The 14,904-nt window shown below is 42.8% G+C and overlaps 1 protein-coding gene across 1 annotated transcript in view; it reads left to right on the forward strand.

Moving 5' to 3' along the window:
* Nucleotides 1-14,904, forward strand: part of LOC144784018 (SCO-spondin-like) — a 1,726,865-nt gene that overhangs the window by 1,207,824 nt on the left and 504,137 nt on the right. The window contains exons 89-91 of the mRNA XM_078662721.1: nt 6,477-6,697; nt 14,489-14,530; nt 14,651-14,654. Of these exons, the coding sequence (XP_078518847.1) occupies nt 6,477-6,697; nt 14,489-14,530; nt 14,651-14,654 (267 nt within the window). The remainder of the gene's footprint in view (nt 1-6,476; nt 6,698-14,488; nt 14,531-14,650; nt 14,655-14,904) is intronic.

The following is a 14,904-nucleotide window of genomic DNA, read 5'->3' on the forward strand; positions in this document are numbered from 1 at the left end:
TTAGGTGCACAATATTTTGGAACACTGTATCCTTCAACGTTGACTATACCAAAAACTTTACACAGGAATCTCTTCCTACTAAGTTCCGGCAGATTTTAACCTTTTACCCACTCCAGACGTCTTTTGGAGTATTTACGGGAAAAGGGGTCTGTGTGAAAAAGCACGACTGAGTTACTCTAACGTCTTGCGTTAGATTTATCGCCTTACCAAACGTTGGCGCCATGTAGTGTAGTTCCTATATTCCTAATAGGCTCTGCACATTGGAATAATATAAACAGCAGTGTAGACTTAGGACTGAGGTCATCTAGGTCTCTACTGACTATATTAGACTTAAGGTTTGCCAGCTAGCTCAGAGGTCACTAGAAACTTTCTCGAATAAACGAGGAGGAGTTTAACCTCCCTGGATAGACAAGAAGGGATTAGCTTCTGACAACCATCAAACATGACAACTTTGCTCCCTCAGAATAAGAGTGTATCTCTAGAGTCGTGTGAAAACAATAGACAGCTATTTCACTCAGTCAAGTGTGCATACTTAGTTTCACCAGAGTGCAGAGAAAAGAGAGACGGGCGTTTCCAATAAAAGGTGTTATTTATTGAGCAGTCTTCTTTCTCATGCAAGAGAAATGAATTGCCACAATTCCAATACTCATAGTAAAGTAAAGTACGTACAGTAAAAGGAGTATTATGAAATAATACTGTAAAAGCATTTATATGGTTTCTTAGCCATAGGATACTTTAAAATAGATGATAGATATACATACATATATACACTGACTAACGTACTCAACTGGTGCTTCTAAATACGCCGACCTAAGCCTAATACGTGGGAAGGAGTAAGTAAGTAGCAGTTTAAGTTAAGTTGGTTTTGCCAAGAATCTGACTCAAGAATTCTCTCTAAGGGTTTAGTCAGCTCCGTACCTGGGTAATAGAAAGCAGGAGGTCTGGTATCTCTCTCTCAGGACTCGATATCCCAGTAACCCGCGAGGGTATCTGGAAACACCGGAGCTGGATTTCTCGGCAGGAGAAAAGACAGCATCTCTCTCAGTGCGTCAAAGGGGAGGGGCGGCGTCCGTGGGCTCTCGCATCAGCTGGGCTCTCGGGCAAGTAGATAGCCGCTCTTCTCCAAACCACCGTGTGTTTGCTTAAGGCAACGTTGGTATATTTATACCTGAAAGGTGCCGGGTTTGACGTAAGGTTGGACATAAGACGTCAATAAAGATGTCACTAAGAACTGGCCGTTCTTACAGTGCTCACAGGAGTTCTAGGACAAAATCAAAACAAAAGCAATGGGGATTTGCCAGGTTGCTGGAGGTTTGGTTTGTTTAGAGAACTCGTTGTGCTTTCTAGGAGTCCGGGGAAGTAGCCTTGCTTAATGTGGACTGCATGGGCTATGACCAAATATGGATATGATTCTTATGCCTTTATAAGGATATTATTTATTATAACCGTACAAGGGCATAAAATAGAAATATCGAATTAGGTTCCTAGATAAAAACAGAATACAACCAAAAAGACCATCATCTGGAACAAAATCCTCGGTAACTCCAGCAACTTAAAAGAACTGTTTAGCCTCATCCAGGAATTCATCAAACCCCCCAGCGTAGCCGTGGGCATCACAACCTCCAAGGACCTCCATCTGAAAATCAAGTCCCTCTATGACAACTTCAGCAAATAGACACCAGACACTGAAACCAACCCTTCCTCCACCAACGACAACCAGACGACCATCTCCACCTGGACCCCGGTAGCCACCAAATACACCGCCACAACCATGAAAAGCATTCACTCAGGAGCCCCCACAGACCTCTGCCCACGCTCATCTTCCACAGAGCCCCTACCACCATAGCATCCGAGCTACGACGCACCATCAATGCCACCTTCGAATCTGGCACTTTACCCGATGACTGGAAACACGCAGAAGTCAAGACCCTCCTCAAGAAACCCTCTGCAGACCTGACGGACCTCAAAAGTTATCGACCCGTCCCATTCCTCCCCTTCGTGGCTAAAGTCACTGAGAAGATCTTCAACTCCTAGCTGACGAACTTCATTGATGAGAAGTACATCCTCGACCCTTCCCAATCTGGATTCCGCAGCAACCACAGCACCGAGACCTCCCTCCTTGCGGCCACAGATGATATCCGCCACAGACGACATCCGCACACTCCTCGACCAACTCCACACCGCAGTCCTTATTCGACTAGACCTCCCGTTTCCTTGGACACCGTCTCTCACCGCACACTCACAGCCAGACTCCTCGACACCGGCATACAGGGAATCGCCCTCGACTGGCTCTGCACCTTCCTCACTGGCAGAACTCAAACAATCAGACTCACGCCCTTCCTCTCTGAACCCACAGAGATCAACTGCGATGTACCCCAAAGATCCTCGCTCATTCCCACACTCTTCAACATCTACGTGGCCCCCCTCGCCACCATCGTCAGACAGCATGGACTCAGCATAGTATTCTATGCTGACGACACCCAGCTCATCCTCTCCCTCACGAAGGAACCCAACACCACCAGACTCAGCTTCCAGGAAGGAATGAAAGACATTGCATCCTGAATGAGCAGCAGCTGTCTGAAGCTCAACTTGGAGAAGACTGAAGTCCTCGCCCTCGGGCCCACCCCCTCAGCATGGGACAACCCCTGGTGGCCCAGTATCCTCAGCAACGCACCCACCAACAAGGACCACGCCCGGAACCTCAGCCTCAAACTTAACTCCTCCCTCACCATAACCCAACAGAGAAACCCCGTCACCTCAAAGAGCCAGCTGTTCTCCTGCCATTGGACATTCGTTTGGCATTCAATAGGGTAGAGTGGCCCTTCTTGTTCGCTGTGTTGAAGCACTTGGGCTTTAGCCCTAAGTTCTGCGAATGGGTGCATCTCTTGTATACAAAACTACTGGTACATGTGACGGCTAATGGTCATGTGTTCAATGACTTTCCATTGACCGGGTCACGCGTCAGGGCTGCCCACCGTCGCTGCTGCTTTTTTCCCTAGTTTTGGAACCACTGGCAGCATGGATCAGATGGGAGCCAATGATCTGGGGTATTAGGTGGACAGAAGAATGGGAAGACAGCATCTCGTATACGGATGACGTCTTACTATACCTGGCCTCCCCTAGACGATCCATTCTGGTACTCCTGAATATATGTGACCTTTTTGGTCGGGCATCAGGGTACACTCTAAACTGGTCCAAGTCGATACTTTTTGTGTTCCATGGTCCACCACCGCAGCTCCAAAAGGACTGCCCGCTGCGGATCTCGGAGGATGCCTTTAAGTATCTATATAGCAGCGGACCCGGGCATATTTCCTAAAAGGAATCTTTGCCTCCCCTGGAGTTTCTAAAAAGGGATGCAGCTCATTGGGGGGCATTGCCACTGACGTTTCTGGGAAGGGCAGCACTTTTTAAAATGATGGCGCGGCCTTTTTTCCAGTATGCGTTAGAAAATACCCTGTACCCAGTGCCATCGGACTACTTTAAAAAGATAGCAGCTCAGGTTTCCGGGCTGTTGTGGGGGAGCAAACCTACACGCAGAGCACAGCGCAAATTGACTAGAGTGTGGTATGATGGCGGCATTGCACTCCCCGACATACAGCTATATTACTGGGCGGCCCAACTGAAGGTAGTCAACCAGTAGATATATGCCCCGCAGGCAGATCCTGCTTTCAAGGCAGAAAGGAACGGATCGGGGGTTGAGGGCATAATGTCTGCACTTTATAACAGGAAGCGTACACCAGCTGTAATCGGACTAACAAGGCAGACCGTCCACCTATGGCATGAAGCGCACGCTAAATTAGGCTGGAAGGGAATAATAACTCAACTTACCCCTCTATGGGACACACAAGGTTTGAGCGGCCTTCGGAATTACAAAGGATTTGCTAAATGGGACGCAATTGGTATATCCACGGTGGGTGACATGTGGCACAAGGGGGAGATGATTACATTTGAGCATCTCCAAACACAGTGTGAGTTAGCACCCTCTGAAATCTTTACGTATATGCAGACATAACATTCGTTGCAGGCGGTCTTACCATCCAGCTCCGAGGTTCCAGAGGCCACCCCCCTGGAAGACAGACTGCTGACCAACTGCATGCAGAAGCGGGTGACTTCCCTTACCTACCGCAAATTAGTACACAATTTACCTGACCCACATGTGGCACTTTGAGAAAAGTGGTCCAAGGACGTGGGTGACTTTGAGGATTCCAAATGGCAGGAAGCGCTGGCCTCCCCGCAGGAGTTGGGAATACCCTCAAGACTCGAATTAATGCAGCTCAAAATTCTACATAGAACTTATTATACGAGACACACCCTACACAAAATAGGGACAGCATCGCAACCATACTGCCTAAGACGATGTGGGGAGGAGGGTACATTCTTCCATACTGTGTGGGAGTGTCTAAGGATTATGGAGTATTGGGTGAAAGTAATGAGGACCATATCATAGACGGTGGAGGTGTTGTTAACGTCGGAACCCAGAAGATGCTGACTAAACGTGTGGGAGCCGAACGATCCTAAACACCCGGCACAGATGTGGGCCACACTGGGGATAATGGTAGTGAAGCGCAACATCACACAAAAATGGGGTGCGGGAGAGTCGCCAACACTCACTGCATAGTGTGGGGATCGGGATACTGCCATGCTGGCCAAAAAAGCAGTGTTTATCAATAAAGGATGTCCTCAGAAGTGGAGCAGGGTCTGGGGGCCCTGGCATAAATTCAGGGGGTACATCTGTGAGCCACCAAGGGCACAGGTGGAGGAGGAATCTGAAGATGACAATGGCGGGCGATGTGAATTTAATGGATGGAATATTGTCCTCTGTTGCAATGTGTGTACTTCAATACGTCTATTGCCAAACAACTGCTAATGTCTGGATATAATGTTTATATGTATTATCTGATTAACTTGTGCCTTGATTATAATTACAATAAAAGTTTTTTTTTTTTTAAATGTGCCAAAAGAGAAACTTATTATTGGGGAAATTAAAAGATGTACAAAGATTCTTCAGCAGCAAGGACAGGTGGACAAACTTTTTGTGTCTTATGGTTCCTCAAGCCATTAAATAAACATACTTTAGCCAGATGAATTGCATTATTCATCATACTAGCTTATGCCACAATGAACAGATCAATTCAAGGTACTTTTAGAGAGCCTTCAACATGAAGTATAGCAACCATTGCTGCACTGTTTGATGGAATCTTTTTGAAAGGGATTTGCAAGGCAGCAACCTGAGGATCAGTGTATGCTTTGGCGAAGCAATACTGCACTCATGTTCAGGCAGAAAGGAATATGTAGATGCACCCTGTAACCTTTTTTCTTAAGATGAGCCTTGTTTCTACCTACCACAATTAAAGTCTTAATTCGAGCATATGAATCCAAGAAATATCTATTGCTGGAGAAGAAAAAAGTTACTTATGTATAGCTGTTATTCTCCATCATTGGTATTTTTCCTAGATTCACAGGTAACCATCCCTCCTGCCCTTTCATGAAGCTCCAGATGGTATAACTAAACTGATGCAACCTTGAAAATCTAGCAGTGGTAAACCGGAGGGAGGAGTAGAACTCTTGGCCCTGTCAGGCACTACCCAGAATGTGGGTCACATAACAATATTATGTTGCCACTTGTAGTTGGTGACTATTTTTCAATGTTTCTTCAGTGCATTTAAACACTGCCATGTTAACATTGACTATTGAGGGTTCCCAGTCTGATGACAGGTAGTAAGTCATGAAGCATGTGACTCTATGAAAGACACCAATGCAGAAGAACCACAATTACAGGTAATCAACTTTTTTTCCTTTGTCCTGCTCATGGTTTCTCATATGAAAATGGGTGCTAAATAGCGATTGATTTTCTTTTCATGTGAGAAAAAATTAAATAATAATGGTTTTAAAAAATGAGAATTGACTTTGAAATCCTACCAGGAAAATATTACCGATTATAACATAAACTTCACATGCAGGGAGCGAGTATCTATAACCAATCCCATACACTACCAAGATCCAAATCAACACACTCCCTCCAGTAGACTGAAAAGCCTATTGGTGAAGGCCAGAGGGCTAATCCTGACCACAGACCAAAAAAGAGCTAATACAAGGATGAAAACTGGGAGGGAAAAAGTTCCACCAGAGGTGGTTGTCAGGTTCCTTCATCGATGTATGGTCACATTTGATAAGGCGATGCAAGTACATTCTTGTATTTGGTGCAGTGTAGGACTTTCTACCCCATTCCCCTTGGAGTGCCCAGGTTCTCTATTATGTTGATGCTTTGCACCTACTCTTGGGCGTCACAGTTGTATTTTGTGTTACAAATTCATATGCAGTATTTTATAGTGTTTTGTGTTCCAATGTGCCTTGATTCTGAGTAGAAAAGAAATGGAAGATGTTGATGATGGATAGTTTATTCTTGCTGTGAATGATTGAGGAGGGTGGTGTGGAAGTGCTGAAATGTCTCTTTTCCTCTCTTTTGTCTCATGTAGCACTTGCTCCAATGCACAGCTGAACTGTTCCTTCTCCCCTTGCACCGTGGACGGGGGATTCACACCATGGACTGTCTGGAGCCCTTGCTCACTCACTTGTGGAGGTCTTGGCAACATGACCAGGTCACGGGACTGCACAAACCCACCCCCAGCCAAAGGGGGTAAAGACTGCAGTGGCCTGAGAGTGGACATCAAGTACTGTCAGACACCAGAATGTGCTGGTAAGAGAGCTACCTTAGTCACAGGTACCATATTCTCTGTCGGCATCTCTGCTACTACAACCACTTCTGCTTCAGCAAAGACACCAATAGTGTTCCACTAACTCACATTGTAAACCTATTCCACAAGTAAACCATCTCAGGGGACTAACTATCATTGGTGCTGCAGGTGCAGACACACCAGGGCCCAGAAGCCTGGGGGCCCACTGAACTCTAATTATTGCTTTAATTTACTACCCAGATATCAGTCAAGGGCATTTTTCTTACTTGCACCATGGCCCATGGCACCATGGAATGCCCTTTCTACAGTTATGCAAAATATAGATTTAGCTCCTGAAAATGCCAGCACACTTGGTCTTGAACAGCAGCGCTAAATGTGGAAAAATTATTTTAGGTTAAGTTCAGTAGTTGTTGTAGTATACAATGCAGATTGGTCCCAAAAGCCTGGAGATGTCTATGCAGGCTGACATGGACTCAGTTATTCATGTGTTACACTCACCCAGTGTGTTGTCTGCAGTGCTTCAGGCAGGACCACAGATTGTTTTATTGCTTACTAAAGCCCTAGTATCTGGAGAAGAAATGTTCCTCAAACAGGATGGAATCAAAAGAAGAGGGCAAAAGATCCATGTCTGCTCCCACTCTAATTAAGATCTTGATGTAAGCGCTTGGGACAAGAAAAAGCAGAAGCAAGATAACACTGCCTCTTAAGAAAATCTACTTGAAGCTGTTGGTCAAACTGCTTCACCAGATGGAGATAATTCGTTTATATATGCTGCTGATACACAACTAATTTCTAGTTTATTACCTCATCCAACAGCAAATATTAGTTCAGAATCAACATTTTCCGATAGTCTACTCGTCACCAGTTGATGAGTGTCAGCCAACTAACTGAAATGTATTTCAATCAAAATGGAGATACTATTGACATTCCTAAAAATAACGATGCATTCTCTGCATTGGACCCTAATTATCACTCCTGTCTCTGAAGCAGCCAGCAAATGTATTTAAATCTAGGTCTTGAAACCCATGTCTCTAATATTACATTTTCAGTTAAACATCGTATCTTTTCTTGAAAAAAACTCTGGAGTCCAAGTGATTAATGCATTAATTTAGTCAAGAATTGTCTTCGGAAATGCTATCTTTTTGGATGCTCCTGAGAAACAGATTTCCTCTAAAGCCCCTTCTGATGGCTAGAATAGTCAGCACACATGACAATTGAACATTCCACCAAAATCTAAAATCTTGTCACCCATTGCCGTTTATGCTTGGAGTTGTCCACCTACCTCAGTTAATCATAAACCTTACATTGATTATCTTCCAGCTCAATTTCTTCCCTCTTACTGTTCTTACCCTTGCATTCTACAAGTCTCTTCTTGGTCCTCATACATTTAAATCCATTCACCTTAGCAAGTAGGCAAATCACATAAACACCAGCAATCAAGATAGGTCTCAATATAGAGCTAAAAAGACTACTGCCAATCCTGATAAGCCAACCACCTGCAGCAGAAGATCCCTTTCCATTTGCTTCCCAGGCACCTATTTCTTACAATTCCTACAACACTGTTGGAATTCCAGTAATATTGGTCACAAACCTTCGGATCTCCTTGCTTTTGTCCTAGGTAACCATGCAGCACTGTTGAACTTTCAGAATCTTACAAACTCAGCCCTCTTTTCTGACTAAAATGTCTGAAGCAAGTTGATTCTATAAAGCCATAGCCATAATGGCTATCAGTTCTATATCAATAGCTTGCAATGCTCCAGCAGCACTGGTTGCAAGTTTTACAACTAAGGAAGAAAGCTTTTTGCTCTTTAAGTCATTCAGAACAACAACTAAAGAATGAATCATAGGTCAAATATATCCCCCACTATTTGTGAAGCACTCCTATGCTTAGTTGTACCAGGAAATCCAACTGCCTGAGTTTCTAAACTATCTAAACGATGGACTTTAGAAAACAATAGTGCTAAATAGCAAGGTCCCAACCCCGTACCATGTATTTTGAAATAAGCATTCTTTCCACACACATAATAAACTCCAGAAATGACAGGATCATTTCCTGCAAGTATCTGATTTATGTAACACAGAACCTTTAAATTTGTGAGCACATTTGAAACCCACCAATCAAGAATTTGCAACCTCATCTTCTTTCCTAAAGAAACATCACTTCCCTTCATGATGGCAATCTAAGCACAGTTTAGAATGTATTAACAACTCTTTGTATTTTTCTTCTTCCTCTTTCCATACACCATTCCCGATATCTCTCCCAGTTCTCGCCTTTTGTTCAATTACTGATCTTTTACCCACAGGCCATCAATTAACTTCTTCTCAACAGGATTTAATAAACATATTAAGTTGCATCTATGGACAAGGGAATTATAAAACTTAACTGCAGACCTAAAGAAATGCCAAACTGTGTTCATCTCTTTTGCATTTGTGTGGGGATTCAAATGTTTGTACTTGTGCACTTCAGACAAGACCAAATCATAATTCAGAAAATAATATTAAAAGTTACCATGTTGGTACATTAAACTACGGAAAATACTTCGTAAAATACTATAGGTGAAACGGAATGTGGAGATAGGTTATACCTTCCGCAACAGATGCAGTTAAATGGGTGCATACATAACAATCCTGGGCTTGCATTATGTTGATGTACTCATACAGCAATTTGAATAAGGCATTTGAGTAGAAATCCCCCTAAGAAACATCCTTGTGCAAAATTCTCAAATTAAAAACGATGCTGCTCTTCTTAGTGTGAAACAGTATGAATAGGCTTGGGGTTAAGCTTTATAGGTCTATTATCTGCAGGGGAACTCAAGCCTGTTAATAAAGCAATCATACAAACTATATTGACAATCAGCACTATAGCCACAATTACCCTACTTTGAGCCCAATTCACAAAGGTAAACTGAGAAGAAAGTCTAAATTTACGACTCTTCGTATTCACAATGGGCATTTACAAGCAGTAAAGTTAGACTTTTGTCTCAGTTAAACTTAAGACCAAAACTTAAATTTAACTGAGACAAAAGTCTAACTTTACTACTCATAAAGACCCTTTGTAAATACCGAAAGTCTTAAAGTTAGACTTTCATCTTAGTTTAACTTTGTGAATCGGGACCTATGATTCTTTGAAAGGATCACCATCATTTCTCTACAATCAGACCTTAGGAAAAGAACAGCCAGAATCAAAATAATGATTATTGTTTATCATTTCCACTTGTGCAAAGTTGCAAAACTGAGTCGGTTACAGGCGGCTTATTCTTATGTACAGTTATCTCTAACCCTACTTTATCTTCTTCTAAAGTGTTAACTCTACTCCTCCACAAGAGCCTTGTAGGAGCCTTGGGAACCTTCAGAATTCAATAACGTTCAGTTCATAGATACAGTTCACTTGGAGTGTCAGAAATCATATATCAAAATCAAGCAATCACTTGTCACATTACTCGGTCTTTCTTCTGAATCAAAATTGTCTCGCTCTGTTTCACTGGGTTGGTTCGCTGTGGTTACTCTTGACTCATTTGCCACAGGCTCATCACTTGCCTCAGCTTGACTCTGATGTGCGGGTTCGGTTTTAGACACCTGTTGACTTTGAGACACCTGGGTGCCTTCCTCTCCCCCTCTGCTCCTTCAGTGTGATAATAAGTTGAGTTTGCATATCAGTGGCTGTTGTCACCACCTCTTCCTCATTGTTTCTTACTTTTTGAGTGTGGGATGCATGCAGCCAGTTAGGCAGTCCACCACATTTCACGGCTGTATTGGTGACCAGGATGAACTGGAAGGGGCTACACCAATAGGGTTCCAGTCACAATTTTTAAGTGTGCTTCTTCACAAGAACCCCGTCTCTGGGATTGAGACCATGGCACTGCTCTTGACTCAGAAGGGCAGTTGAAGCTTCAACCTGATGAGAGACAGCACCACTTCATCCAGTCCTTTGAAGTAGTTGAGAATCAATTAGGCGATAATCATATCATCTGAGATATTCACTAGTGCATTAGCAGGCACAGCAGGCAGCCTCATGGGTTTTTCATGAGGCTCTCATGCAGCTATAATTCCGATCTACGATCTGGGGTACTTTAGAGACTCACCAACTCTAGATGCAAAGCATCCAGTCACTTAAGAGATGTAGATGCACACACTTTTGTTAGACAAAATTTCAGTGTGCAAATAATCTACTCAATGATTCTAGATATGCAGTCTTTTACCCACCTGCAAGGCTACACACAGCATTCTCACAACCTCATTATTGAAGTAAATTCCATGGTCTAACTCAAGAGAAACCGGAAATCCAAACTCAAGAGTTCAACTCACATAGCAATAACATGGCTACAGTAAGACTGCAATTTCTCCTCAGTATATATGCTTCCACCCAGCGAGAGAAGATACAGACCAAAAGTAAAATATATTGCAGTCCAGTGAACATGGGCATCTTGATAAATGTTAACTGCATGTGATTGAAGGGAGCTCCAAATCCATAATTGACTTAGTGCCAGGGTGTTCACCTTCCTACTTTCAGATGTTGGCATGTTACATACCAGTAGCAATGATTTCCAACCATCACTCTAAAGCGTGGGTCTCACCAATTCTGTTTGAACAACCTCACCATTGCATCCCTTCCTATATGTGTGGGACGATGAAAGGGTCAGACCATAAGTGACAATAGATGTATGGTAAAATAGGCCGTCTATCCACTGAAACCCAAATCTTATTCTCATTCATCATACAAACTCTTTTAACCATTCCCTTTTGCTTACTCTCTGGTGCCATTTCCTGCAATCTCTTAACGTCATCGCATTTAACAATCATAATTAACAATCTACTAAAGGCTGTCTCATTTTTAGATTCATTTGAATATTCTCCATTGAAAGTACAGCACCCAGGCTCATAATATATTGGGCAACCTTGTCAGCATATGGATCTTCGGCAGCGACGGAATCACTTCACTCCTGTGTTATGTATTTTACAGCTGCAACCATGAGAGGTACTTTTAAAGCCTCAAGCAGTCTCATCACATATTCCCATTTCTAATAGGAGATAAAGAAGGTGTCATTAACCCTCTTTGTGACCACAGCTGCTAGAACTCATGAATAAAACAAAAGCCATATTGACATAATTATAAATGGTAACTTTTCATTGGTATGAATCACTGCAAACTCTAGTAAGCGCAACCAATTCTGCCACTTGGATAGATGTTACACCACACAGCCAGAAGGCTTCTGTCGCACCCTCCAGGGTGCAGACAGTGTAAGCAGCTTTCAAATTTCCCTCATCTTCTCTAAAGCATGAGCTATCCACAAGCAATACATAATCAGGTCCTGCACTGGGTTCATCTCTGATGTCAGGCCTTGGCTTATTGCACAATTCAGTTGCATCGAGACAGTCATGCTCCCTCTTCCATTGTCCCAATTTATTACAGTAATGACCCAGATTAGACCTTTTAAGAGTTGCTACATCTATTCCAGTATTCCGATCAATTTGAACACTCCAGCCTTTACCTTGTGGAACACTGTTCCCGTTATGCATCATCTGTCTTGTCTCCTGAAATACGACTCCTTGCATTCCACCACCAACAAATGCATAGCCTGTATTTCCCATGTATAAACCATTCTGAAATCATTTATGTGCTAACTTTGTCTGGTCCAACATGAACATTCCTTAATCTTTTTTCTGTTTTATCTCCAGCACATTACTGCAATACATCACATAACACAACACAGTATTTCATCCAAAGGTTTACTCTGATCATCATTTAATGACCAGACATACCTTAAGGAGGAACCTCCTCACTATCACGGGCAGGCACCTGTACATCACCTTTAAAGACGTCTCTCACATCCTAAAAAATTTCATTTATCTTTCAAGTTTGACGTCCTAACTTAATGAATTCAATTAAAACAAGTGGTAGTTCTCAGTGAATCACAATGTAATATGCAATGGTCTCAGTGTACAATATCAGAATGTCAGGCTCACTACTGTTCTTTTGCAGGCCGGTACCTGCTAATGCAATAATTAATACCAGCGTGACACACACACACCAACTGACCAATACCAGAGCGGCACTTTATGATGTCACTAGCAGCATCTTGCAACGGCTCTTCCTCCTTTAACCCTTTGGGTGCGTCGGACAGCCCCGGGCTGTCCGACGTCATGGTGGGCGTGTGCGGAGGACGGCCGGGGGCCGTCCTAACCACGCCCAGTCATAAATCACCCGCACCGTGGCGGAATTCCAGCCGCGGCCAGCGGGTTAAATTAATTTCACACAGGCAATGTGTTGCAAAATGGCAAGCGAAAACAAACAACTCTTGTCTGTTCCACTAAAGAATTTCAAAGTTATCACACACACAAGGGGCTAAAAGTTGAAAAAGCTTTCTCAGCATTATCACCTGCACACAAGTGATATCCCAACCAGCAGGAAAAACCCCTGACTAGTGTTGTTTTTCCTCTGTGCAAAAAGATTCACTAACACCCATTGCTATTGGTACACTCTTGCAACATTAGTTTAATAGTACCCCATCTCAATTGTGCTGCTGATGGTCCATCAGGGACTAAAACCAGAAAACTTTAACAGATGAGTTAAACCATGATAAACTGAGGCCTATTCACAGTTAGGCCCATGGTAGAAAGGCGTTTATTAATGTGCAAAGAGTATAAACTAATTAATACTCTATGAATATACCAAATGTGACTTCTTTATATAGGTATACTGCCATGTGGTAACACACAGGTTAGCATATTAACACACAGATTGACATGTAATTAGTAATGATTATGGAGCACTACATTTCGCTGTTCCACTCTCACCACATTTCCTAAGACTCACAGTGAGTAAGAAGAAATGTGGCTAAGAAACATCCACAGTAATATGAACCAGAAATGAAATATTTTCCCATGATTTTCGACACCCTTTATTGTTGTGAGTCAATGATTTCCTCTTAAAATCAAGAACATAATACAAGCGGCTCTGCAAATATTTGCTGCCAAATATGGACACTCAGGTGGTAGATTTACGAACTTGTCATGCAGTGCAGCAAGTTGACTTGTTGCGCTCCACTTCGTGACAGAGAAAGGGCAGGGATGCACCATATTTAAGTCAATGTTGCACATTCCTGCCTTTTCCCCTGGGCTGGCGCCTGTTTTTCCTCTTTCTATGTGTGCTGCTGAATGCAGCACACTTAGAAAGAGGAAGTAACTTTTCCCCTGGGCAGGCGCATCTTTTTGGCGCATTCCCAGGTTTCCCAATTCTGGTAAATTTGGGAATGCATCAAAATCCACGAGAGTTGCATGAGAGCACCCATGCATCGTCCATGGATGCCTTCCCAGGGCACAGTAAGGCAAAGCAGCGATTTTCTCTGCCTTGCTTTACTCCATATTTATGGAGCCACTCAGGGCCATGAAAAGCGGCCTTGCATTGCTTCATAAATCTCACTTAAGGTTTGCGTTGCGCATGTACCATGTTGCGTCGTGGAAATGCGATGCAAGCCAGGTCCTCATTCTTATGCTTTAGTTTTCATTGAACGCTTTAAGGTGGAACTTTTGTGAAAATGTGCATGGTTCCACCCTCTAGTTAAGTCTCCATTTTGAGTTAAAACTCTTCAGCAAAGGACAAAAGGGGCGATGTGTTGTGCATAAATGATAAATGTGAAAAGTGTCCACATCCTAGTCCGCTGAGGAAGTTATCAAATATCCAACATTATACCTCATTAATATGCGTAAGTACTAGATCTAAATTAATAAAAATGTGTTATACAGTACGAAAGGTCATTTTTAAATATTTGTACCTTTTGTCATCATATTTATAGGAGCGCTGGAAGCTACGAAGGAGCCGCCAACTGGTTTGCCAGGTAAGAGATCTAAATATTAGTTAGCTTTTAAAAAATGCACATGAAGTTGCCTTGTTTTCATATAGAAACATGTTTACAGAGTAACATGTTTAAGCGTATTATTTCACTTACATTGTTTAGATAGGTAATATACAATTTGTTTTTTAATACTATTCAGGAGCTCATTCGTTTAGTATTAGTGTATCTAACTCAATTTTTTTTTTTTATGTAAATAGCGTGAACAAGACACAAAAGGGTATACAGTTGTGAGAGGCAAGATGGCCGCTGAGGGTTGCAGTGAGTGAGTCGCACTCTTCTCCTCTCCACTGCCAAGCGCTGTCTCAATGGAAACAGGATAATTAACCTACATGGCCTGGTTACTTTATGCCTTTACC

The sequence above is a fragment of the Lissotriton helveticus genome, chromosome 10, assembly GCF_964261635.1.
Source record: "Lissotriton helveticus chromosome 10, aLisHel1.1, whole genome shotgun sequence".
NCBI classification, from domain to species: Eukaryota; Metazoa; Chordata; class Amphibia; order Caudata; family Salamandridae; genus Lissotriton; species Lissotriton helveticus.